At 43.5% G+C, this 25,167-nt stretch overlaps 2 protein-coding genes across 2 annotated transcripts; both read left to right on the forward strand.

Annotated features, from left to right (window-relative positions):
- Nucleotides 1–8,331: 8,331 nt before the first annotated feature.
- CENPH (centromere protein H) lies at nucleotides 8,332–15,972 on the forward strand. Its single transcript, XM_066182495.1, has 9 exons — nucleotides 8,332–8,501; nucleotides 8,594–8,649; nucleotides 9,914–9,974; nucleotides 10,352–10,426; nucleotides 11,150–11,206; nucleotides 12,065–12,128; nucleotides 12,414–12,465; nucleotides 13,656–13,813; nucleotides 15,050–15,972. Exons 1-9 carry the CDS (start codon nucleotides 8,332–8,334, stop codon nucleotides 15,140–15,142), a joined length of 786 nt encoding a protein of 261 aa, XP_066038592.1. The 3' UTR covers nucleotides 15,143–15,972.
- Nucleotides 15,973–16,071: 99 nt separating this feature from the next.
- Nucleotides 16,072–23,315, forward strand: KGD4 (alpha-ketoglutarate dehydrogenase subunit 4). The gene is made up of 4 exons (XM_066182375.1): nucleotides 16,072–16,148; nucleotides 17,344–17,407; nucleotides 21,609–21,811; nucleotides 23,048–23,315. Exons 1-4 carry the CDS (start codon nucleotides 16,110–16,112, stop codon nucleotides 23,063–23,065), a joined length of 324 nt encoding a protein of 107 aa, XP_066038472.1. The 5' UTR covers nucleotides 16,072–16,109; the 3' UTR covers nucleotides 23,066–23,315.
- Nucleotides 23,316–25,167: the final 1,852 nt, after the last annotated feature.

The following is a 25,167-nucleotide window of genomic DNA, read 5'->3' on the forward strand; positions in this document are numbered from 1 at the left end:
CATATAACCAACTTTACACTGATTACTTTGAAAACCTGTGTTCTGAACCAAGTCGTTTAGATAAATCTCTGCTCCTTCTTACTACAGGACAATGCTGTTTCCAAGGTGAGGTTGCAGCTGGTTGGTGTCATAGCTATGCACATTGCCAGCAAATATGAAGAGATTTTTCACCCATATGTTGAAGACTTAAGCTATGTAACTTAGTGACCACACTTGCTCAAAGGTCCACATCCACCAGATGGAGACAAAGATCCTGAAAGCCCTGGACTTCTCTCTGGGTTGTCCTCTCCCTCTGCATTGCCGAAGAAGAGCTTCAAAGATTGCAGAAGTGTTGAGAATAGATAATAGTGTAAATTGAATCTGGAAAAGGCAATACTTAACTGTGGCAACTTGTTAAAATGACTCAAAATTTTTGAGTACTGCAATTGAGCCCGGCTGAGACATGTCTCCTGTGTAGGAATGAGTTTTATTTATCTGTTCCTGTGACATGAGCCTAATTTGCCAAAATTCGGTGTTAAAATGCATGTTGATTTGCCACAACAATGGTTGTTGGAGGCATCTGGAGGAGAGATGCACTTGTGCCAGGTGTAGGAGGCAACTGGGAGAATCCTTGTCTCTGGGAGGATTTCACCTGGCAACACCTCACATGGGACAGTCAGTGGAAGATACTGAACCTGCCAGAAGGGCTTCTCCAATCAAATGGTGAAAGGTTGGACTGGGACAATGGCTCCTGCCAGCAGAAAGGCTTTGCGAGGAGCCAGGGGCATAAAAAATAACTGCATCACAAGCTCCCAGGGCTTTTCCAAACTTTCTCTTTGAGTGTGGGTGGGGTTTTGTCTTGGGGCTTTTCTGAGGCTGTGCTTTTGCTTTTGAGGCTTGGTGATTCGGGGCTTTGAATCTTCTGGTTTTGCTTTGGCTCCAGCCTGCTGAGGTCTGCTTGTCCTGGCCCTAGCCTGGTTTTGCCCTTATTTTTTTACAGAATGAACTACATTTAAAAAGACCTTTGAGATCAAAAAGTCCAACCTAGGAGCTAACCTAACACCTCCTCATCAGCTAAACCAAGGCACTGAGTGCCACGTCCAGGGACGGTGACTCCACCTCCCTGGGCAGCCCATTCTAGTGCCCAATAACTCTTCCAGTGAAGAATTTTTTTCTGACATCTAATCTAAACTTCCCCTGGCACAGTTTAAGGCTGTGTTTTCTTCTTCTGTTGGTGGTTGCCTGGGAGAAGGCAACCTGACTATAACCCAGGTAGTTGTAGAGAGTTATAAGGTCACCTCTGAGTCTCCTTTTCTCCAGGCTAAACAACCCCAGCTCCCTTAGTCATACCTCACAGGGTTTGTGTTCCAAGCTCCTCACCAGCCTTGTTGCCTCCTCTTGATGTGCTCAAGTGTCTCAATGTCTTTCCTAAACTGAGGGGCCAGAGCTGGACACAGCACTCAAGGTGCAGATGTTCAGTTGGCTGCCAACCCCGAGGTCCCTTTCTGCCTGGCTGCTGTCCAGCCACTCTGTCTCCAACCTGTTGGATAGTTGGTGAAGGACTTGGAAAACAAGCCATATGAAGAACGACTGAGGGATCTGAGGTTGTTTAGCCTGGAGAAAAGGAGACTGAGAGGTCACCTTATCACTCTCTACAACTTCCTGAAGGGTAGTTGTAGACAGCTGGGGGTTGGTCTCTTTCTCCAGGCAGCATCTGACAGAACAAGAGGACACAATCTCAAGCTGCGTCAAGGGGAATATAGGTTGGATATTAGGAAGAAGTTTTTCACAGAAAGAGTGATTAAATACTGGAATAGTCTGCCCAGGGAGGTGGTGGAATCACCATCCCTGGATGTGTTTAAAAGGAAACTGGATGTAGCACTTTATACCATGATCTAGTTGAGGTGTTAGGGCTGGGTTGGACTGGATGATCTTGAAGGTCTCTTCCAACCTACACATTCTGTGATTCTGTGATTCTGTAGCACCGCAGTGGATTGCTGTGGCCAAAGTGTAAGACTTGGCACCTGGTCTTGTTAAACTGCACTTTGTTGGACTTGACCCATCAATCCAGCCTGTCCAGAGGCTTTGCAGAGCCCCCCTACCTTTCAAGAGATTGACACATGCTCTCAGCTTGGTGTCACCTGCAAAATTACTGGTGATGGACTCAATCCCCTCATCCAGATCATCAATGAAGATACTAAACAGGACTAGCTCCTACACAGATCCCTGGGGGACACCACTAGTGACCAGAAACCCACTGGATGCAGCACCTTCACCACCACTCACTGGGCCCAGCCATGCAGCTGGTTCTTAACCCAGCAAAGAGTGCTCCTGTCTAAGCCCCGGGCTGCCAGCTTTTCCAGGAGTGTGCTGTGGGAGACAGTGTCAAAGGCCTTGCTGCTGTCCAAATAGACAACATCCACAGCCCTTCCAGCATCCACCAGGTGGGTCACCTGGTCATAAAAGGAGACCAGGTTGGTCAAACATGACCTACCCCTCCTAAAGCCGTGCTGGCTGGGCCTGAGACCCTGGCCATCCTGTAAGTGCTGTGTGATGGCATTCAGGATGATCTGTTCCATAATCTTGCTGGGCACCCAGGTCAGTCTGACTCACCTGTAGTTACCTAGATCCCCTTTCCAGCCTTCTTGTGGGTGAATGTCACATTGGCCAGTTTCCAGTCCTCTGAAATCTCTCCAGTGAGCCAAGACTGTTGGTAAATGATGGAGAGTGGCTTCACAAGCTCATCTGCCAGCTCCCTCATCACCCTGGGATGGATCCCATCTGGTCCCATAGATTTGTGAGCACCTAAGTGGCTCAGCAGGTCTCTGACTGCTTCCTCCTGATTACAGGGGTGCTGTTCTGCTCCCTGACACTATCTGCCAGCCCAGGAGGATAGCTGTCAGGACAACCTATCTTTCGGTTGAAAACAGGCATAAAAGGTCATAAGCACCTCTGTCTTTTCCTCATCTTTAATTACTTAATTTCCTCCTGCATCTAATAGAGAATGGAGTTTGTCCTTGCTCTCCTTTTGCCATTAATGTATTTATAAAAATATTGTCCTTTACAGAAGTGGCCTATTGTCCTTTACAGAAGTGGCCAGATTGAGTTCTAACTGGACTTTTGCCTCTCTAATTTTTTTCCTACATGACCTAGCAACTCCCTTAAGCATTTCCTGAGGTACCTGACCCTCCTTTCAAGGGTGATACACCCTCTTTTTTTTTTCCCCCTAGTTCCTTCAAAAGCTCCTTGCCCATCCAGGCTGGTAGTTTTCTTCATTGGTTCATCTTTTGGCACAAAGGGACAGACAGTCCATTCCTGTGCCTTCAAGATTTCTGTATTAAAGCATGCCCACCTTTCCTGTATTCCTTTGTTTTTAATGGTGTCTTAGTTTGAAAGATAAGTGTCTGCCAGGGAAAGCCGGAGCCTCCCTTGGAATGGAGAATGTAAACGACCTCCCTCCGAATTATTATAATTTTGAAATTAAGAGGCTCTCACGCAAAGGTATGGGGTTAGGAATAACAGTTCTTTACTAGTCTGTCTAACAAGGCAAACAAACAACAACCATTAATAACATTAATAACATTATTAATATATTAATAAGCATTAATAACAAACCGAACCGGAACCAGTAACAGCTTCCCTGAGCGCGGCGCTTTGCCCTCGATGCAGTTCCGCTCGCAGCCGGCAGGGGCGCTGGTGCCCCCGGTGGGCGGGGCGGGTGCGGTGCCCCCCAGCGGCTGCAGGGAGCGCTGTGGGGCGGGGAGCGCACAGTCATGGCGGCTGGGCCCAGAGCGGGAGGGATGGAGGAGATGGATCAGAAACTCCGGAGCTGTGGCTGAAGATGCGAGAGGTCTCAGCAGGCAAGGGGTGCAGGCTACAGAGCAGGGAAAAGATTCAGAGCAGTGCCAAAGAAAGAGCGGGGGCGGGACAACAGTGACCCGGCTGCCAGCACGGCGACAGGCCCTTCTTCCAGTGAGGCAGAAGATAACAGTCCCAGTTCAGTGGCTGCTCCCTGGAGCAGAGGCTCACCCCACACCAGAAGAAACAGGACCAAACTGGACTTCTGTACCAAGAGTGAGTTCCTTTACCCAAACCCCTCAAGAAGGCTCAGATCAAGTGAGAGTTTCTCCTCCTCACTGACTCAAGCACCCAGCCATCAGTGCTTCTTAGCAACACAATGGGAAAAAAATCCACCGGTAATGTAATAGATACATAGTATTAAATTCATGGATTAAAATTGTGTGTATTAAAACTTTGCAATGGAATGTAAAAACCCCTGAATTCCTGGAAACAGTTCCAGGGCATCTCTTTGCATACCACAGTCTTTTCACAGTCCAAAGGTGTTACCTCGACATCTGCCAGAGAGATAACCGGGAAACGGCCCATTAAGCATGGGCTGACCACATCTTCACAGTTCATCAGGAGATCCGATACCAATCTAGGCGGAGGGCGGCAGAAACCTTCTGACAGAAGATTCGGAGACTTTTCATTCAGACGTCTTTTCAATTTCTCAGGAAACTCTTTCAGATATCCCTTGCGGACACCAGACATTTCGATGATTATGTTATGTACATGATGTCATGTTCTTCGGGTTCTTTGTTACCGTCTTGTTTTCGCCTCAGGGTAGAAAAATGGTATAAAACACCTACCCTGAGACCCCGAATTTGTGGGCAGTCCTCCGGAGAAGCACCCTTTGCTGCTCCCGGATTGCCCACCCAACATTCGATCGATGTTGTCCTGATTTATTGTGGCGTTTCCCGAAATTGCTTTTCAAATTTGTTAAATAAATCTTTGATTTTGGAAATTGGCTCTGATCATTTATAACAGGTAACAATAAAGAAAAGGAAAAAAAACCACAAAACACCTCAACCCCCAACAAAGGGCTGCTTCAAGGTACTCTCTGAATAGGTCTCTTGAATAGGTCCAAGTCTGCCCTCCAGAAGTCCAGTATGGAAGTTTTATTGGTGCTCCTCCTTGTTTCACCGAATATTGAAAACACTATAATTTCATAATCACTGTGTCCCAGATGGCCTCCAGCCACCACATCTCCCACCAGCCAAGCTCTGTTTGCAAACAGTAGGTCTAGCATTGTCCCTCCCCTGGTAGGCTCACTCACCAGCTGTAACAAGTTGTCCTCCACACATTTTAAAAACCTCCTAGACTGGCTCTTCTTTGCTGTGTTGAGTTCCCAGCTGATTGCTGCCAGGTTAAAGTCACCTACAAGAACAAGGGCTGGTGATCTTAAAACATTCTCCAGCTACTTGTAGAATAAGTTATCTAGCTGTTCATCCTGGTTGGGTAATCTATAACAGACTCCCACCAAGATGTCAGTCTTGTTGGCCTTCCCCTGATTCTTTGCCCTGGCCCCAGCTTTCCTTTTGACTCTTCTGTCCTCGCTGGCTCTTGCTCGCTCTCGTGTGTGTTCTGCCTGAGCCAGCTATGTCCAACCCTGCCTGCCTCCGAACCAGCCCACTGCTGTGATCCTCACCATGACCCTTTCCAGGCTTCTGGACCTCCTGCCCCATCCCCCTCACCTCGTGTCCCATTGCCCCTCAAGCAGCATGCCCTTCCTTCCTTCCTTCCTTCCTTCCTTCCTTCCTTCCTTCCTTCCTTCCTTCCTTCCTTCCTTCCTTCCTTCCTTCCTTCCTTCCTTCCTTCCTTCCTTCCTTCCTTCCTTCCTTCCTTCCTTCCTTCCTTCCTTCCTTCCTTCCTTCCTTCCTTCCTTCCTTCCTTCCTTCCTTCCTTCCTTCCTCCCTCCCTCCCTCCCTCCCCCTCCCCCTCCCCCATTCCTTTCCCATTTTTCTTCCTCTTGCTCCTTCTACCTCTCTTTAGTAGAGTAACTCCCTTTTATTGTTTTTCATTAGGAGTAAATTGTTCTTAGATACAGTGTTTGATTTGACTTAATTTGATTCCTGACCATCTAATTTTAAAAGAACTCCTTGCAGTTTCCCACAGTGGAACGTGTCACTGATATTGCAGGTAACTGCTAGACTGCCATTGAAATGGGCAGTCCTAGACTATGTGTGTTCTCTGCAGGTGAAATGAACAAAACACTCTGGCCAAGGACCTGATGGAGCTATGCATTGTGCATTATGACATGCTTCACTTCCCTCCATGACTGCAGCAGCTGCCTTTTGTTTGTCTCTGAAACTCCTTGATGGATGCAAGTTGGTAAATTGTGCTTGTCAGGCCACCTGCTGCTTTGTGATTCAGTGTGCTTGTGCCGCAACTTAGAAGGCCGCTCTTATAAGGTGCATGCCTCCTCCATTCCTCATGGTGTTTCACCATGTTCTTTCCTCCCTGTGGACCACTAAAAGGCGACAGCAGTAGGGCAGTACCTTTTAAAACCTCCCACTGTGAGACAGGAGACCATAACTGTCCAAGCAAAACTGAAGATGAAGAACCCAGTGTACTTGGGTTTTTCTAATAGGCTTAACTAATGGATTCCCTTCCTTTCAGTTACCACTTCTGCAATGCTACACAATTTACATTGAGAGTGGCATTCTCTCAGTTACATGGCACATGGCAAAGAATGTAATCAATGTGAATAATTGTGCTGCCAAGCAAAAGGTAAGAGTCTTAGGGTGCAGAGGTGTGGGGGAAATATGTGTGATTATGTGTCAATATATGGTACACTGAGGCTGGTTCAGTCTGTCACTGCAGACAGACTTAAATAAGATCTGCACACTTCTGAGCTGAAGATCTTTATCTTGTTCAGGTGGCATGGACCATCCATGAATGGGGTTTGGGTACTAGGGTGGGTCTGGCTTGATCACCAAACCTTAAGTGAGCTGAAACAGTGAACACGGTGAACATAACCAACCTTATTTCTCTGCAGGCAATCATGAAGAAATATGCTACTGATGCCAGAATGATTTTTGCTGTTATACTTCTTTCATATATATTCATAGCTCTGTAGATTATTGCTGTACGTAGTTCCTAGCTAGCCTCAGTACTCCTCCCCACCTTTTCCCTACCCTGATAGGCAGAAAGACAAAACACTTTCCAGAGGCTCCAAGCTGGGGGTCTAAGGCCCCGGTCTTGTCCTGGTTCTTCCTGAGAGCCAAGGTTGAAACCACCTCTTTGAGACACATTTTCAAAAACAAAGTTTAGCTCCTATCTAAGAGCAAGGGGTTGGAGAGGATTCAGAGAAGATTGAACAGGCAGGTATTACTTCATCACTTGTGCTTCTAATTGAGAATTCTTGTCACTTATGCTAATTTGCTAAACTTATCAAACTGCATTCACCTCATGTGGAGTGGGCATTTTTTCATATTTGCCCCTGGAGGCCTCCAATAAGGACCAGCCTTTATATTATCTCCTATATTAATATTGCTTCAAAAGTGTGTTGTTTCATTTCTAGGTCTTTAAGGCATTACCACCAATGCCAACACCAAGATAAGCACCATTAAACAGTTGTATTCTCCTATTATATGGGATCTGGCTAAAACTTTTTAACTCCTATATGAACATAAGCAGAATGCTGCTCACTGTATATAGAAAGTACCTTATTTGTATTAAACTAATTAAAGCTGCTGTTATCATTTTTTGTTTGGTTGGGTTTTCTTGGTGGGGAGGGCAGCACAGTTATCTTCCACCTAGACCTGAGGCACATCCCTGGAGCCTGTGACCAGTGCTGGGATCTTGGGTGAGCTCTGGGGCCAGCTCAGGTGCTGTGACTGGTCACGCAGGGTGGTGTATGGACAGGAGCTCTGCTAGTTTGTTGGTGGAGTGTCTGCCAGATTAGACCTGGGGACAGAAAACAGCTGTATGTGGATGATCTGCTCAGCCTGGCGGCAGAGCTCGGAGAGGAAGGAGAAAGTGCTAAGGATTCTAGAAGATTGGCTGTTGGAGCCGTACTCTACCCTCCCTTAGACAATTACAGAGGCTGTCCAAGGTAGTCAGACATTGGAAAAAGCTGCCCAGAGTTGTGCAGCAGTCACCATCCCTGGGCATGCTCAAAAAAATGTGTGAATATGACATCTGAGGTCATGGTTTAATGGGGAACAGGACCAGTGTGCTGGGTTCACAGCTGCAGTTGCTCTTAAACCCAAAATAAGCCTCCGGTTCTACGCAACAGCTCCCTTAAGTGTGCAGTTTTTGCAGTCTATTTTTACTTCCGTTAGTAGCTTACACCTACTGCTTCTATCTCCACGCGAACACTAGGGCAGAAGGAAAGAATATTGCGGTCTGCCAATGTTATTTTGTATTTTCCCTTGCACGTACTGCACGGCCGCTGCGAGCGGCTGCCCGCGGTCGCTGGGGGCTGGGCTTGCCCCCCCCCTCCGCCCCTGCTCTGCGCAGGCGCGGGCGCGCGGGCCGCCGGGAGCCGCGGCATTTGAAGGTGCGGCGATGGCGGTCCCGGCCGTTGAGCTGCCGGTCCCGATCCCGGCCCTGGCCCTGGAGCCGCTGGAGCCGCTGGCCCCGGCCCTAGAGCCGCCGGCCGCGATCCCGGCTCCAGCCCCGGCATGGGTCGAGGACGGCAGCGATGACGACGGCGTGGGTGTCGTCACTCTGCTCCGGTTAGTGCCGGCGGGAAGGGACGCAGTGCTGCCCAGGGGTGGGATGAAGGGGTGCTCAGCCTCTGACCGTTGTCGTTTAACTCCCGCCGCAGCCTCAGGGACCTTCTGAAGGAGCAGCTTCAGGAGTACAACGCGGCCGTTCTTGCCAGTAAGTTTATCCCTCCTCGCACTAGGATGTTGCACTAATATGTATGTATATATATGTGTGTATGTATATGTATATATGTATAAATATGTGTATATATATGTCTATATATAGTTTTTTAATATTTTCTTTAATTATTTATCGAAAGTGCTCCTTACGATAATGACCTTTTTTTTCGCTGGCTGTACGTTTTAACGCATTTTCTAGGCAGCTTTTGAGACGTATTTGAATGTTTACAAAGATGCCGTATAGTTGTTGCCCACTGCCCTTGCCCTTCTTTTCTGGGTTTGGACTTTAGACTCCCCTGACATGTAGAAATCTGGTCACTGGGGGTGAAGTCTTGCCAAAAGTCTGCCAAAATGTTTGGCAGCAATACTGATTTAAGGTGTTTCCATTACCTATAGAGTCACAAGCTGATTTGGGTTGGAAGGGACGTTAAATACATCTGGTTCCAAACTCTCCACCATGCACAGTGACACCTTCCACTAGACCATCTTGCTCAGAGCCCTATCCAACTTGACAACCTGATCTTGAACACTTCCAGGGTTGAGGCATCCACAGCTTCTCTGGGCAATCTCTCTACCAGTGCCTCACCACCCCACAGTATGTTTAATCTAAATCTACCTGCTTTCAAGTATGAGCCATTTCCCCTTGTCCTGTCACTACATACCCTAGTAAAAAGTTCGTCACCAGTTCTCTGGAGAAGCTTCATTCAGGGACTGGAAGAACTCTGCAAGTTCACTGTGCAACCTTCTCCAAGCTGAACAACTGCTCTCTCAGCCTTTTCCTCATAGGAGAGGTGCTCCAGCCCTCTGATCATCTTCACTGCCCTCCTCTGGACCTGCTCTAACAGATCCATGTCCTTTCTATATAGGGAATCCCAGGCCTGGATGCAGCACACCAGGTGGGGTCTGCCAAGAGCAGAGTAGAGGGGCAGAATCACCTCTCTTGACCTGCTGGCCACATTTCTCATACAGCCCAGGGTACAGTTGGGTACATGCTCTTCCACTGAACTGTCCAGTGGTATATATAGAGCAATGTCATGAACCAGCTCTAGCTAATCTAAAAAGTGCTAAATTAAAATATTTTAAAGCCTAATTATTTCTCTGATACAGCTGATTGATAGCATAGTCTCATTAACAGTAGAAGATAATAAAGTTTGGAGGTAGAAGTAACTAGTTCACACAAAAATGCTAATCCTTTATGCTGTATAGATTGTATTTAAAAGTCTCTGTTGTGCTTGTTTTAGTGATGTTCTCTTTTGCAGATCAAGAAAATTTCATTGATCAATTAAAGATTAATATCATTGAAGAAAAACTTATCCAGAGGTATGTCACTGGATGACTTCAAAATTTTCTTCTAGTTATTCTTTCTTAGTGAATTGCTGGATTAATAATCAGTACTTTGTAGAAGATTGGTGAAAATAATACAAACTGAGAGAAAACATGGGGAAGAAATGTTCTATTCATTCTCCCGGTGAACTTCTGTATCTGATGTGGATTTTAAATTTGCAGTCCTTTATGTGATGGCTAGAATTCACTGATATCATTCCACATGCTAAATTACTCCTGGCCCTAATAATTCATGGCTCACATGAAAAATTCTTACATTAGATATGTAGAAAGCAAGTTAAAATGTGACACCGTTTTTAAACTCTGTTATCTTCATACTCAGGTTATCTGTCTTAATATTTTTTGTCTTTCAGTGCTACAAAAGATATGCAAAATGGTATAGAGGGAGCAAAAATCTCTTTCCAGAACAAGACCTTGGCCTTGAAAAGGTAGAATGTTCTTCACCCTTTATTTATGCATCTATGTATGCACACACAGAGAGAAAACCAGGAGGTTTCCTCTCTGTGTGTCCATACATAGATGTGATTAAAACAGGATTTTAAAGTGATATGGGAGATTAGAGAGATTTTAAGTACCATTAAACGATAGGAATGCAAATGGATATGCTGTAGAAAACAAAACAAAACAAAAAAAAAGCCCACCAAAACTAGAAACTTACCAGTTGAAATGTGTAGACCCAGAAGTTCCTTTACAGCTGGGAAAGAGTGACAGTACGGATCACTAAGTGTATTTCTTGGCAGTATTTTCCAAATGCCTGTGAAAAGGGGGAAGTTGATAAATTAGACATCCCACTCCCACATGTTTCATGGCTGTTTATTTGAATTCACACCTCTGCCCAGCTTCCTTTCTGCAAACTCTGGAATTAATGGTGTCCAGATATGTTGGTCAAGAGACAAAGTAGTTGCCACTCTCACAAGTAATCATTGATACTTCTTTCCTGTCCTGAGAGTTTAGCCCCATTATTTCAGAAGTGTGGTATTTAAAAGGTACTGAGTATTTTGTTTATATAATTCCAATGTGAAAGACGACAAAAGTGTAATCCTGGAAATTATCTTTTTTGATTACTTATTTAAATCTTCTTCTCTCTTTCCTGCTTCTCTCAGTTTCTTATGAGTTCTCATCAGTCATATGTTATTTCTTACAATATGCAGAGTCCAAATCATAGATGCCCTGAAAAACAAATTGGACCAAGATGATGAGGAGTCACGGTAAGGTGTTCTTGGGGGTCAGATGTCTAAAAAGGAATGGACTTTGCACAGTTTATTGTGACATATTTCTAGACTTTTTCGTTTTACCTCTTGTGAAAGCAAGCTTCCTTTTTCTAGAATTGACGGAATGATACACTGTCTACCTTCTGGCTAGAATCAGCATGATCAGACTTCATATGCCCATGGTAGATTTACAGTTGGGCTCTGAATTTACCCACTTTTGATTACAGAGATCATAACTCTTGATTCACTTTTGAGAACTGCTTTTAGCCAAGAGAGCTTTTTGTTTTTAATGCTTGAATAATCTGCATTTATGATAGCTGAGCACATATTACAGGCTTGTAACAGGCGCTTGCCTCTGCTTTGCTGCCTTTATTAATTAACTGTGTAGGAGCAAAATGTCTTTGAAAAAGAAATGAAAGCTTAAACACTTAAAAGTACCTTTTCATTTCCTACTCATGATTAACAGGTGAATGCATGTGAAGTGTAATATGAGAAATATAATTTCTGTCAGAAATACCGCTAAGAGATTGCATCTCCATGATTTAGGAACTTTAATTCATAGCCATTTCCAGATGGCTGGACTTTCTTGATGCCTTCCAAACTCTGTGATTTAAAATGTTGGACAGACTTAAATGAAACCTTTAGGGAAACTGAGAGGTAAGTAAAGGAACTCTTTGGCCTCTACAACGATCCTGAGTATATTAACTGTAAAAAGAAGTGTGCAGGCACATGATATTATTTTGCTGCTTGGACAAATGAGAAATCCTTTATTTAAACTAAATAAAGTTGATTAAAACCTTTAGGATGTTGACTTATATTAGTGGTCTTAAGGTACGCAACTGTTTCCTTCCTTAGCCTGATCCTTGAAACAATGCAACAGATAGGATTGCTCACCAGGACAATAATTGAATATCAGCAGGTAAGTGGCAGTTGTAGCTTTTGTTACTGTTGTGCAGGTCAGCCAACCTCAGCATGGGCAGGAGTGCTCTTTGAAAGCAACAGGACTGCACAAGTCATTTGAAGCTAAATATGTGGTGACATGGGTGCAGTTCCTACTGCTGTCAAACTCATTGAAAGAATTACTTAAAATGAGCATATTAGTAAGTCTGTTTTAGAGTTGCCCTTAGCTGTTTTTGTGGATTGAATTAGCATCTTTCAATATTTTTGAAGACAAGAGTCTGGAAAATACTTTTTTTCCTTTCAGCAAGCACATCAGAAAGAAGAGCAGATGATTGACATTAAAAGGAAAAGACTCTGTAAGTGTGTCATCTGTATTGACTGTGATTTGTATTTTAATGTAGAATTCATATAGTTCATATTTTTAAGTAGTTCTTGTAGCGATATTAATTTACGTGGGAAGTAACAAAACTCAACACAGTTATAGAACTGGTTAAAAGAATAGAAAGTACTGTACAGCTGAGCTGGTGTGTTCCCCACTCAAACCTGAGACTGACATATTAGAATGAGAGATGCAAGACAACACTTGAAAACAACGCTCAGCATTTTATTATTTCATGTAAGCTCCTCAGAAAGTTACGCATTGTTTAATCATTTAAATCTGCAGCACCTAAAAGAGAGTTTTTTGTATTACTGCACATGTATGAGGAGTTTGGGAGGGGGATTTGCTTACAAAGAAGTGTATATATAGGTATTCAGTAGTCTTGTTAAGAGTGGGTCAAATTTAAATGTGATGTCAGTATTCAGAACTTCATGTGGTAAATGTGTTCTTTGAATGGTCTTTCTTTCATGACCAGGTTTGCCACCAATTTTAACAGCTCTTGTTTAATTCACGTGTAGGGAGTTGAGTATATGTTGACAGTGATGAACAAACACAATGAAATAACTGTTCACATGGGGAAAATGAACATACTTGATATCTCTGCAAATAAAGGAATTAAAGAATGCTCTGCTAGCATTCTTTCAGCATATGAATTGCTCCTAAACACTTTTAATCAGTCTAGTTAGCCCGTTTTCCTATAAAAATAGTAATATTCACTGGTCATGTCCATATGCTTTGTATGACTTTGGAATTTGGTTTCAATCAAATCTGAACAAGGAGTAAGGGTCTTTAAGAAATATAAAGGAGTATGGATCTTTAAGAGGTATAAAAAAGACCTATAAAAGTTGTGGCACTCAAAAACAGGGTATAGGACAGAGATGCAAATTAGTCCCTGTGTGAGGGAAATGCAGGCAGCATACAATGTACTTTCTGTTTTGCTATTGACAGGGGAGCCAAGTGATGTAGTTTGATACCAGGTAGCATGTGTTGCCTCTTTCATAAAAGAAATATTTTGAGGTATATTGGAGGGAAGGAGTGGAGTGTGAAGTTAGGGTTATTGCAGTGGAAGGTGCAGTGGAAGTTCAGGTGGCTGTGAGGAAAAATAATATCTTCAGTTCTACTGTTCACCTAACTACTTAATGCTTAATTTTCCTAATAATGTAACAGCTCTAAAAATAGATGAAGGACAGAAAATACAGCAAATTCAGACCATGAGGAAAATGCAAGAGAAGAAACAAGGAAGTATGAATGTCACTGAAAGAGCAAACAGTGATAAATTAGAACAAGAAAGACAGATGACTGCAATAATTCAAAACGTGTTCCAGGTAATGTTGTGTGGCTTTTAGAACCAAGTTTACAATGTTTCATTACATTCAAGATAACATACTGTATGGCAAATATAACTTAACAGCACAAAACTGCGTTTTCCAAACAGTGGTAATGGAAGAACTGTGTATAGAAGGAAGTCTCCTTTTGCTTTAAAGGCTAAGAGCTTGAAATTGTCACAGGCATCTTTGCAATAATTTTTTTGCAAGGTTTAGAGACAGTCCATCAATCTGTCTTTGTTTCCTTAAAGGTACAAAAATAATGCTTCTTTCTTGAATGTCTGTCACAGTAATGGCTGTATTTCTTTCTACTCTGAGTCACCTCTGCACCCTACCAAATCAGTTTCCCCATCTCATGGTTAGAAAAAATAAATAGGTGTTAATCCCATGTTAGCTGTGAATTTCCCTCTGCCCCTTCTGACCACACACCTTCTCTGTGTCACGCCCTACAGCCCTGTAAAAGCCTTGGCCTGCAGCCACAGCCAGTCTCCAAATTTCTTCAGCACTGTGGCCTTTGCCCTTTTGCTTATCCTTGTGTCAGGGGTTGCTAATTAGTCTGCATGCATGCAGTCAACTGGCAGGTCACCTGGAGTGTGCAGTCATGCAAAGCGAGGAGGAAGACCTCATGGTTTGGGATAGGGTGGAAGGGTCTCGGGCAGCATAGGAATGTCAAGGGCAAAAACAGTGTTCTGACTGTTTGCTCTGCATGCTAAGGCCGCTACTGTTTTGCATTGATAGCGTTGTTACATCTCAAATTGAGAACAAGAAATTTAACGTTTAACTGGGATTTAGATTAATGTCTAAATCTCCCAGTTTTGTATTCCTGAAATTTTCTGAGCCCTAAGTAGAGCAAATCCTCTTTGGTTAAATTTAAATTCCCATTTTCAATCCAGAATGGCAGGGTGAGAATGTTAACTGCATTATTTTGTCTTTGAGGCAAACTTTATTTCATATTATTAAAAATTTTCTCTAGGTTTCTGTGTTTAAAATAGAGGTAGTATGCAAGCCCCTCTAGGAAATTGAAAAGCATGGATTTGGAGTTTTTTTGCCTATGTATCAACAATAGTATCTAAACCAATGCTTCCCTTTCTCCTTTTTTGCTCCATCCTGCCTACTTCAAACGCTTGTGAATTTCAAGGGCTTTCAAATTAAAAAGCAGACTTTCTTTGAGATATTTTACTAGGAATTGTCCTTTGCAAGGGCTTGTTTTAACCTGTAAATCTTTCTCATTTATAGAACATCGTAATTGGAAGCAGAGTTAACTGGGCAGAAGATCCATCTTTAAAGGCAATTGTTCTACAGCTTGAAAATAATGTCTGTCTTCAGTAAGTCAGGAGATGGATATGCTGGTGTTTGTTTTATTCATTGTGTGCATTTTAGCTAAACTTCATAGATTATATGTATCTCAAAAACACACACCAAGAGTTTTAAGATTTTACTTTTCTGAAAGATGTTGCTCTCTAGAGAATTAGAATTGTTCAAGCTATGCTTTTAAAAGAAATTTATCTTCTGGTAGACAACAAACATTTGAACAGGTCGTAGAGCTGATGAAATGAAACTACCTGAAGACTCACCTCTCGAGCTCTTCTGTCTCAAATGCCTCTGAAAAGCAGCAAGAAAGGTTTCAAGGTTTCATGCAGAAGTGGACTTAAACTGAGGCTTTGCTGCACCTCTTTCCTGAGAGCCAGAAGGCCGTGGAGCTCAAGCAAGGTGCACGACCCTTCTCTGTCCCAGTCGAAAGCTCAATGTGGAAAATTTATTAGCAAGCCTTGAGTTGGGATTATTTTTGGTTTTAATCATGTAATTTTAATTTTAATAATTTTTATGTATTATGCATTTTATGTATTATGCAATTTTAATAAAACACATGAAATTCCTGTTTTATGCTCTTGTTAGCAGTGACTCGTCTGCAGAGGTGACTGCATACTGCTGACTGTGCAGTTGTGTTTTAGCCACATGTCTTCACCAGTATGTGCGCTTTTTTTAAGTGGTCTTGTATGTTTGAAAGGTGTTTGAAAGAAATCAACTATTGGAGTGTAGTATGTTTTGGGAGTGTGTAATGTCTCTTGTTATCTTGGTGTGTGACTTGGTGACTGATCACTAGCTATTTTTATGTGGTTGCCTTGAACTAATAAAAATTAACCCCTGATTTTCTTGAAGATGTTTTGTTTGGTTTGGAAGTTTTTTTAGCAGGCCGGACCACTGCTCCGAGCCCGGCCCACAGGGAGCGGCCCCGCCCACGGCGGGCGTTCGTTGCTGTGGGCGGGGCCCGGAGCTGCCCCTCAGGCTCGTCACCATGGGCAGCAAGATGGCGGCTGCCACCAGGGCGGTGCAGGTAAGGGCGGCCCCCGAACGGCGGTGTCTGAGACGGCCGGAGCCCTGGCTTGGGCGGTGGGGCTCGCTTCTCCTGTTGCTGCCGCCGAGCAGCAGGTCTGAGGTGGCCGCGGCTTGAGGACACGCCGCTGGGGCGGCCGGTGTCCTTGGGGAGAGCCGTGCAGTGGCGCGGACACGGTGTCGCCGGTGCCTAGCGCTGTGATAGCAGCGGGTGCGGAGCTGGCTGGCAGCTCCTTCCTAAGATGGGCCTCCAAGGTGAAAGTGCTACGTGCAGGCAGAGCGCAGGTCGCGATTCCGTGTGCTAAAGCGCTGTGGAACCACGGCATGGTTTGGATTGGAAGGGACCTTAAAGGTCACCTAGTTACAACACCCCCCGTCGTGGGCAGGGACACCTTCATTAGACCAGGTTGCTAAAAGCCCCGTCCAAACCTGGCCTTAGGCACATCCAGGGACGGGACAGCCACAGATGCTCTGGGCAACTTGTGCCAGTGCTTCATCACCTTCAAAATAAAGAATTTCTTCCTAATATTTGTAATCCAAATCTGCCTCTTTGGGTTGTAAGGTCTCCCCAGAGCGTTCTTCAGGCTGAGCAACCCCAGCTCTCTCAGCCTGTCCTCATAGGAGTGGTGCTTCAGCCCTCTGATCACCTTAATGGTCCTGTTCTGGACGCACTCCAGCAACTCCATGGTTTTTTGTTGGTTATTTTTGGTTTTTTGTTTTGTTGTTGTTGTTGGTTTTTTGTTTGTTTTTGTGGGTTTTTTTTGGTTTGGGGGGGGTTTGGGTTTTTTTTGTTTTGTTTTGTTTTGTTTTTTGTTTTTGTTTTTGTTTTTGTTTTTTGTTTTTTGTTTTTGTTTTTGCTTTGGGGACCCCAGAACTGAACACAACACTGTGGGTGGATTCTCACCAGAGCAGATTGCACTGTGATTGTGTTCATACAATGGCAGTGGCAGTTTCTGCACACACACATACTGATGAGAATAGGAATACAAAGCCTGTACCTGCTCTGGACATCAAGGGGCAGGACTACTTTTTCAAGTAAAATTCTTCCTGGGGTAAACTGAGATCTTCAAGTAGTAGTAAGTGTATCAGAGTAGTGGTGAAGGGAGCAGCTGTTGACAGTCATTGTTTGATGCATTGTACATTCCGTTTTATTAATCATCTGTGTCTGTTTCTCTGCCTACCTGTTCTCCTTCTAGGTAGTCAAGCCACACACTCCATTAATAAAGTTCCCGGACAGAAAAAGCGGTCCCAGACCTAAAAGTAAGTATTTTGGGTATGGATACAGCTTGCACCACATTTCTTTACATGTAGTGTTTTATTGAAGATCCAGGACCCAGTTTCTCACTTTCAGCTATACAACTGAACTGAGTCAGAGCAGGGTTTTTGAAACATGCTTGATTTGGTTTGAAGGCAACTCTTGAACTTTCATCACAATTTCTTTTCTTCACAACTCTGTGTAGACACATAATGCATGCACATCATTATTTTTTTCTCAAGAAAGATTCACAAAAATTTCCAGTGTTTGTTTTCTACTTTATATAAAGTCATGTTTTCCCAAGTAGTAATATTTACTGAAATAACTGTGCCTAAGTCAGTTTGAAGCAGCTTTAGTTATTCAGTGATATTTGCAAAAATGATGTTGCATTTTCCTCATTTTTTCTTAGTTGAAGTGTGTGATGTATTTTCTGCTCTATTTTCAAAATAAGATTATAGCTGGGAGATCCAGCTGGGAGATCTGTACAATTAAAGAAGTATTTTCTTGTGTTACTAATTAATGCTGAGGGGAAAAAAAAATCATTGCAATCTTTGGTATTAACTTTTATATCTATGTTGATATTTGTTGTATTCCCAATATTATTATATTTAAACAACAGATTTATATTAGCAACATGTTGGTTTAGAAATCCTTTTGGGTCAAAAAGCATCTGAAAGAAAAGTAGGAGCTGTCTTTCAAAGCTGTATTATGTTATTCTCACTTCTTTTGAAATTATACTGTGCCTAGTTATTTTCCACAGCATCATCAAGCCTTTAGCTTAAGGTTTAGTTTTACCTTTGAAACTCCACAGTGTATATAAATGCCTCTTCTGACTTACCTGTAACTCTTCAGGAACTATTTTCTACATAACTTTCTATCAAAATTCTGTACATTTTGCACAGTTCAGCCAAATCCACCACCTGTCACGCCAGTGAACTACTTTCTCAAAAACTTGAAAATGTGTTTCCAACCTCTTGTTTATCTCTGTGTCAGAAGATTCTTGTGTCTGCATCTTTCAAGTGTGTTAGACTTACCTACTTTCATCAGGATCTGCCATCTTGTTAGTAAACTGCAACCTGCTTTGTCTTGCTTGAGTGCTCTAGCAAAAACTGCATTTGATTGTACCAGATTGTTGCTCCTGCACAGCTGAATGGCTCCTCAGAGCAGCTCCTCAGGCTCGATGTGAAAGGCCAGCCAAATTCTAGTGGACCTATTACTACTGCAACATTATGGTCTCAAGCAGGGAAGGGAGAGATGTAGTAGAGACTGTACTAGAACTAAAGCAGCAGCAGTCAAAATTTCTGATTACTGCACTTCTGATGTTTTTAACTGACTAATGAATCTACTCCAGCTACACTTCAGACTGAAACATATAGTAGAGGAAAATCCTTGAATTCTAGACTTTTTTGTGGTAGATGAAACAAACTTGGAGAAACTGCTTTTTTTTTTAACGTAAAGTGTATTATTTCTTGAAACAAAAATACTTTGGCCCCTGTTCACAATAGGCTGCTTCTCATGGACTCACTCCTGCCTTGCTCTCTTTGGGATCTTCCATTATTTCTGAATCACCTTGTGACTTGCAGACCCAGTCTTATGACTGACAGCCTCTGAATATCCCTCTCAATGGTGGCTTGGTCACAGTGCCACAGACGTTTGATTGTCTGTCCCAGTCCTGCAACTGCATCAGACCTATTAAGGCTAAAATTGGCTCCCTCTCCTTTGTGGCCATTGATCTTGCCGGAGCCAGGAAGGACAATGGCAGGCAGAACTGTGGTGTTGCAACTGCTCACATGCTTCAGTTCATGCAGTTTTGATGTTGCTTATTTTATAGATATGTAAAGCCTCTGTCCAGCTGTTAGATGTTGCACTTGTCTTGCTCATTTTTCTGGAGCACTGGGAAGGACTTCTGTGGGAGCATTCTGCTTTGTCAGATATATCCTTATATATCCAGAGTGACAGAATCACCAGGTTGGAAGAGATCTTCAAGATCGTCTAGTCCAACCCATGCCCTAACACCTCAACTAAACCATGGCACCGGGTGCCACGTCCAGTCTTTCTTTAAACACGTCCAGGGATGGTGACTCCACCACCCCCTCAGGCAAATCATTCCAGTAGTTTATCACTCTTCTGGTAAAAAACTTTTTACTGATATCCAACCTATATTTCCCTTGGCACAGTTTGAGACTGTGTCCTCTCATTCTCTCAGTTGCTGCCTGGAGAAAGAGACCAACCCCCACCTGACTACAGCCACCTTTCAGGAAGTTACAGAGAGTTATAAGGTCACCTCTGAGTCTCCTTTTCTCCAGGCTAAACAACCCTAGCTCCCTCAGTTGTTCCTCACAGGGTTTGTGTTCCAAGCCCCTCACCAGTCTCGTTGCCTCCTCTGGACACGCTCAAGCATCTCAACATCCTTCCTAAACTGAGGGGCCAGAGCTGGACACAACACTCTATGTGTGGCCTCACCATTGTCCAGCACAGGGGAAGAATGACCTCCCTGCTCCTGCTGGCCACGTCATTCTTGATCCAGGCCAGGATGCCATTGGCCTTCTTGGCCGCCTGGGCACACCCTGGCTCATGTTCAGTCACTGTCACCAGCACCCCCAGGTTGCTTTCTGCCTGGGCACTGTCCAGCCACACCGTCCCCAGCCCATAACATTGCATGGGGTATTGTGGCCAAAATGCAGGCCTCGGCACTTGGAATTATTAAACGCCATCTTACTGGATTCCACCCATCCATCCAACCATTCCAGGTCTCTCTGCAGAGCCCCCCTACCTTCCAACAGATTGACACACGCTCCCAGCTCAGTGTCATCTGCAAATTTACCAATGAACAACTCAATATCCTCATCCATGTCGTCAATAAAAATATTTAACAGAGCTGGCCCCAGCACAGACCACTGAGGGACACCACTCTCAGTGACTGTCCCCAGCTGGATACAGCACCATTCACCACCACTCTCTGGGCCTGGCCATGCAGCCAGTTCTTGACCCAGCAAAAAGTGCTCCTGTCCAAGCTGTGGGCTGCCAGCTTTTCCAGGAGTGTGCTGTGGGAGACAGTGTCAGAGGCCTTGCTGCAGTCCAGGTAGACAACATCCACAACCTTTCCTGCATTCACCAGGCAGGTCACCTGGTCTTTAAAGGAGACCAGGTTCATCAAACACAACTGACCCCTCCTAAACCCGTGCTGGCTGGGTCTGACACCCCGGCCATCCTGTAAGTGCTGAGTGATGACACTCAGTATTAACTGCTCCATTACCTCACCGGGTACTGGTCAGGCTAACTGGCCTGTAATTACCAGGATCCTCCTTCTCACCCTTTTTGTGAATGGGAATCACGCTGGCCAGCTTCCAATCATCTGGAACCTCACCAGTGAGCCAGGACTGTTGGTAAATGATGGAGAGTGGCTGGGTCTGAGTGCTGAAATGACCATATTGCTGTGATCTCTGTCGTGCCTGGTGGGGAAATTGCATATTTCCATTGTAAAATCAGCCATGGTGGGACAGACCTGAGGTTAGGAATGCTGACTGTGGCAACACTGCCCTTTCGTCATCTCTGCTATCTGCGAAATCAAGGCAACTTCTCTACTGTGAATTCCTGAAGCTTAGCTCCTGATACTCACCTGTAAAGAACTTCATGCACTCCTTGGTCTTTGCATTTCATTAACATTGATTGATGATGCCTGATATTTGGTGGTCATTCTGTACATCATTAACAAAATGTGATAGGATGCCATTTTGTTGTATTAAAAATGGGTAGAGCACTGCACTGCATGTTGTCGTAGTGAGCTTTATTTTTCTGTAAGCCTCTATATCTTTTTCACTTGTGTGTCTTTTCAGTTGCAATAAATGAAAAGCATCATCTCAGTTATCTTTCTACATAATTGCCCATGCACAAACATTTACATAACTATGCTTTTTCTCCAAGTACAGCTTCCCAGTGAAAAAGCCATTGTTGGGATATATGCTGATATATGTCTGTTTCCACATCAGCAGTTCTGTCATTCAAACCACTGCCAGAATTTTTAGATTCTGCACTTGATATATACAACAGCAATGAAAGCAGGTTGTGAGAAGTAGAGTGACTTAATTCTTTTAGGTATTGGTTATAATGAATAATACTTTCAAGCAATGGTAGATTTTATTGCCTGCTTATTAATTTTATAGTCTAATAATATTTCTGTAAATGGTTTTGAAATCTGGGTTTCAGTACAGGACGCTCTACAAGCAAGTATGCCATCTCTCCTTGCTTCAAAAGCACAGGAATCCATAGGAAGCAAATCACTGGCTTTTCAAAATATTTCACCTGCTAGTAGAGTACAAGGTACACCAGACACTTCTGAATTAACAAGAACCTTACCTCAGAAATACAGAAGGAAACAAATGTCAGATGAAGAGATTGAATATATTCAAGTAAGTTTTTTTCTTTAGCTTATTTTTACATCTTCTGGTGTGGTATTACATAGTAATTTGTAAGAGTGTGCCCTGGGCTTTCATGTTTTTCATATGCAATACCCAATGTGCCAATTCTTAATACAGGAAGTACCCAACTCTCACTGTATAGTAGCTTGTGGTACCACTGAGTAGAGAGATCTGGACTTAGAACAGATGTGCAGGTAAGCTGGTGATAGTAACAGCCTGCATTAATTGCCACCACTACCTGTTTTATAACAGCTGTTTAATGTGTAATTTGACTGTGTTGGCAGGAGCACAGAAGTCTCTTCTTAGACCAGGAAAGGCTATTACCAGGTGATCGAAGTCCAAAATATTTGTCAAGCCAGTTTTAAAAGTTATTTATTAGTAAATTAACTCTTGTATTTCTCGTAGTAGAAACATTTTATTTAACTTAAGTATTTTCTGCAATACTTGTAAATATGACATTGTACATGAAAGGCAAGAAAACCTGCTTCTGTTCTGTATCAATTCTCTGTTGAAAAAACAGATGATTCAACACAAGAATGCACAAAATGCGAGGAATTTGTGAGGTGCTTGTGAGTTTGAAATTAAAAGATGCTTGCAAAGCTTTGTTAAATGGTAAGGACATGTATAGCATAACCATGTTAGTAGAGGAAATCAGTTTTCCATCCTGTATGCTAGTAGGCTGCATCTATATAGTAGAAATAAAACCAGTTATTTCCCATAGTAATACACTTCTTGACTTTTTGCCAAAGTTTGTTTAACAATGAGGTAAGTTGTAAAATTATTTTGTTGGGAAAATAATGAACTGAATACCTTTCAGATCTCTCATTAAAATTGTAATGACTCCACTTTGTTTTTTACTTTGCACTTTGGAATGCAGGCAGTGAAAGTTATTTTAAAACTTGTGTCTGTTACTATTGTGTTCATTGGACATTTTTAAGGTTAAGAGTCAGGTTTCTTCAGAGAAAGAGATATGGAATCAGCTGTAACTGTAGGTAGCATGTGTGGGGTTTTTTTTATTTTCCCTTGAAAAAAATGTAACTATGACTGGTAGATGCTGATGTTTGACACTCTATGTCTGTTCTTAAATAGGTAGAAAAAAACAATATTTAAATCAGAAATTAAAACTAGAACTATGTCTCTTAGTCTGTAACAGTGCAAAAGAGAATTTGATCTCTGTTTTACATTCTATTAGTAAAATATATTTAACTGTACGCTTTTCTTTTACAGCGTGGAGGTCCAGAATAAATGTAGAAGATAGTTTCTCGGCCACTGTAGAAGAATGAGGTATTATATTCACAATAAAGATGTTTCCTTAATATTAAAAATTATTGTATACTAATAGCTTTTATAAAATCCCATATGATGGATGAGAAGATGGTCACAACACACAAGATACTGATTTGTGACCGAGAAGGATTTCATGTTTATGGCTAACAGCAATTGAATGTATATGATGTCTGCACCATTAAAATATTTTTCTAATTAGCCATTTGAAAAGTCAGCAATCTAACAGAGTCATTTTATTTTTCCACTGGTTGAGATAACAAAACCACAGAATGAGTCAAGTTGGAAGGAACCATGGTGGGTCACCTTTTCTGACCTTCCTGCTCAAGTAGGGTCATCCCAGAGCACACGACACAGGATTGTGTCCAGATGGTGCTTGAATATTTCCAGTGAGGGAGACCCCACACCCTCTGTGGTCAGTCTGTTCCAGTGTGTGGTCACCTGCAAAGTTAAGTTCTTCCTCATATCCGGGTGGAACTTCCTGGGCATCAGTATCTGCCCATTGCCTCTTTTCTATTGCTCAGCACCACCAAGAAGAGCCTGCTCCATCTTCTTGGCAATTTCCCTTCAAGTACTGATAGAGGCTGATGAGGTCCCCTCTCAGTTCTGTCTCCTCAAGGCTGAACAGCCCCAGCTCCCTCAGCCTTTCTGCACAAGAGAGGTGCCCCAGACCCCTCATCCTCTCTGTAGCCTCTGCTGGACCCATTCTGGGATCTCCATGTGTCTCTTCTCCTGGGGAGCCAAGAACTGGACACAGCACTCCAGGTGAGGCCTCACCAGCACTGAGTACAGGGGCAGGATCACATTCCATGACCTGCTGTCAATGCTCTTCCTAATGTCCTCAGGATCCTATTTGTCTTCTTGGCTTCCAGGACACTCTGCTGGCTCATGGGCAGCTTGTTGTCCACCAGGACCCCCAGGTCCTTCTCCTCAGAGCTGCTCCCCAGCAGGTCAGCCCAAGGCTGTGCTGGTGCCTGGGGCTGTTCTTCCCCAGGAGCAGGACCCTGCATTTGCCTTTGCTGAATTTCAGATAGTTCTTTGTCCATCTCTCCAACCTGCTGAGGTCCTTCTGAAGGGCTGCACAACACTCAGGGGTATCAACCACTCCTCACAGCTCTGTGTCCTCTGAATTGGCTGAGCAGGCACCTGCCCCTTCATCCAAGTAATGGCTGAACAAGTTAAACAGTACAACACTGAACCTTGAGGGACACCACTAGGAACAGGCCCCCACTAGACCCTGTGCCACTGATTTTGACCCTCTGGAATCTGTTGTTCTTGATCCACCTCACTGTCCACTCATCCAGCCCACATCCCTGAATTTGTTTATGAGGATGTTGTGAGAGACAGCGTTGAAGTCCCTGCCGACATCAAGTAGACAACATCCACTGCTCTCCCCTTACTCATCCAGGTAGTTGTTTCCTTGTAGAAGGCCATCAGGTTCACCAGGCAAGACTTACCTTTGGTGAAGCCATGCTGCTATTTCTGATCACCTTCCTGTCATCCACACAGATAGAGACAGCCTCCAGTAGTAGGCATGCCACCATTTTTCCAGGGATCACCTGGGTGTTTCACTGGGAATGATTTTACAGGCAGGAAAGAGAGACTGAAGTGCTGTCAGAGATGATGGCTGTTCTTCAGTTACACAGCTTCATTGATCTTACAGATTAATTTATTGAATAACAGCAAAGCTCGGGCATGTAGGGAAATTTATTTTCAAGTGAGAATTTCTCCAGTATTTACCTCTGATGGCTATTGAATGGCAGTTTTAAGTACTTTAAGTTTTATTGTAGTTAATTCTTCATAATGAAGAAACTATAGAAGTATAATTAAGAATTTACTGTAGAACTTAACAAAGTGCCTGAGAGCGCGCCTTCTAAAGAATAACATATTTTAATTCAAAAAACTATCTCTCTACATGGTGGAGTCCAGAGCATGGGGAAAACCCCTCAAACTGCCCGGGGGGGGGTGGGGGTGGGGGGTGTCCAGGACCCCAGGAAAGCATTGCCTTTGACCTTAGCCCATGGGAAAAAATTGCCAACGCTTATGAATGAAATGAGAACAAC

This window comes from Chamaea fasciata, unplaced genomic scaffold (assembly GCF_029207755.1).
Source record: "Chamaea fasciata isolate MVZ Bird 193981 ecotype frontalis unplaced genomic scaffold, bChaFas1.0.hap1 SCAF_4, whole genome shotgun sequence".
NCBI lineage: Eukaryota > Metazoa > Chordata > Aves > Passeriformes > Sylviidae > Chamaea > Chamaea fasciata.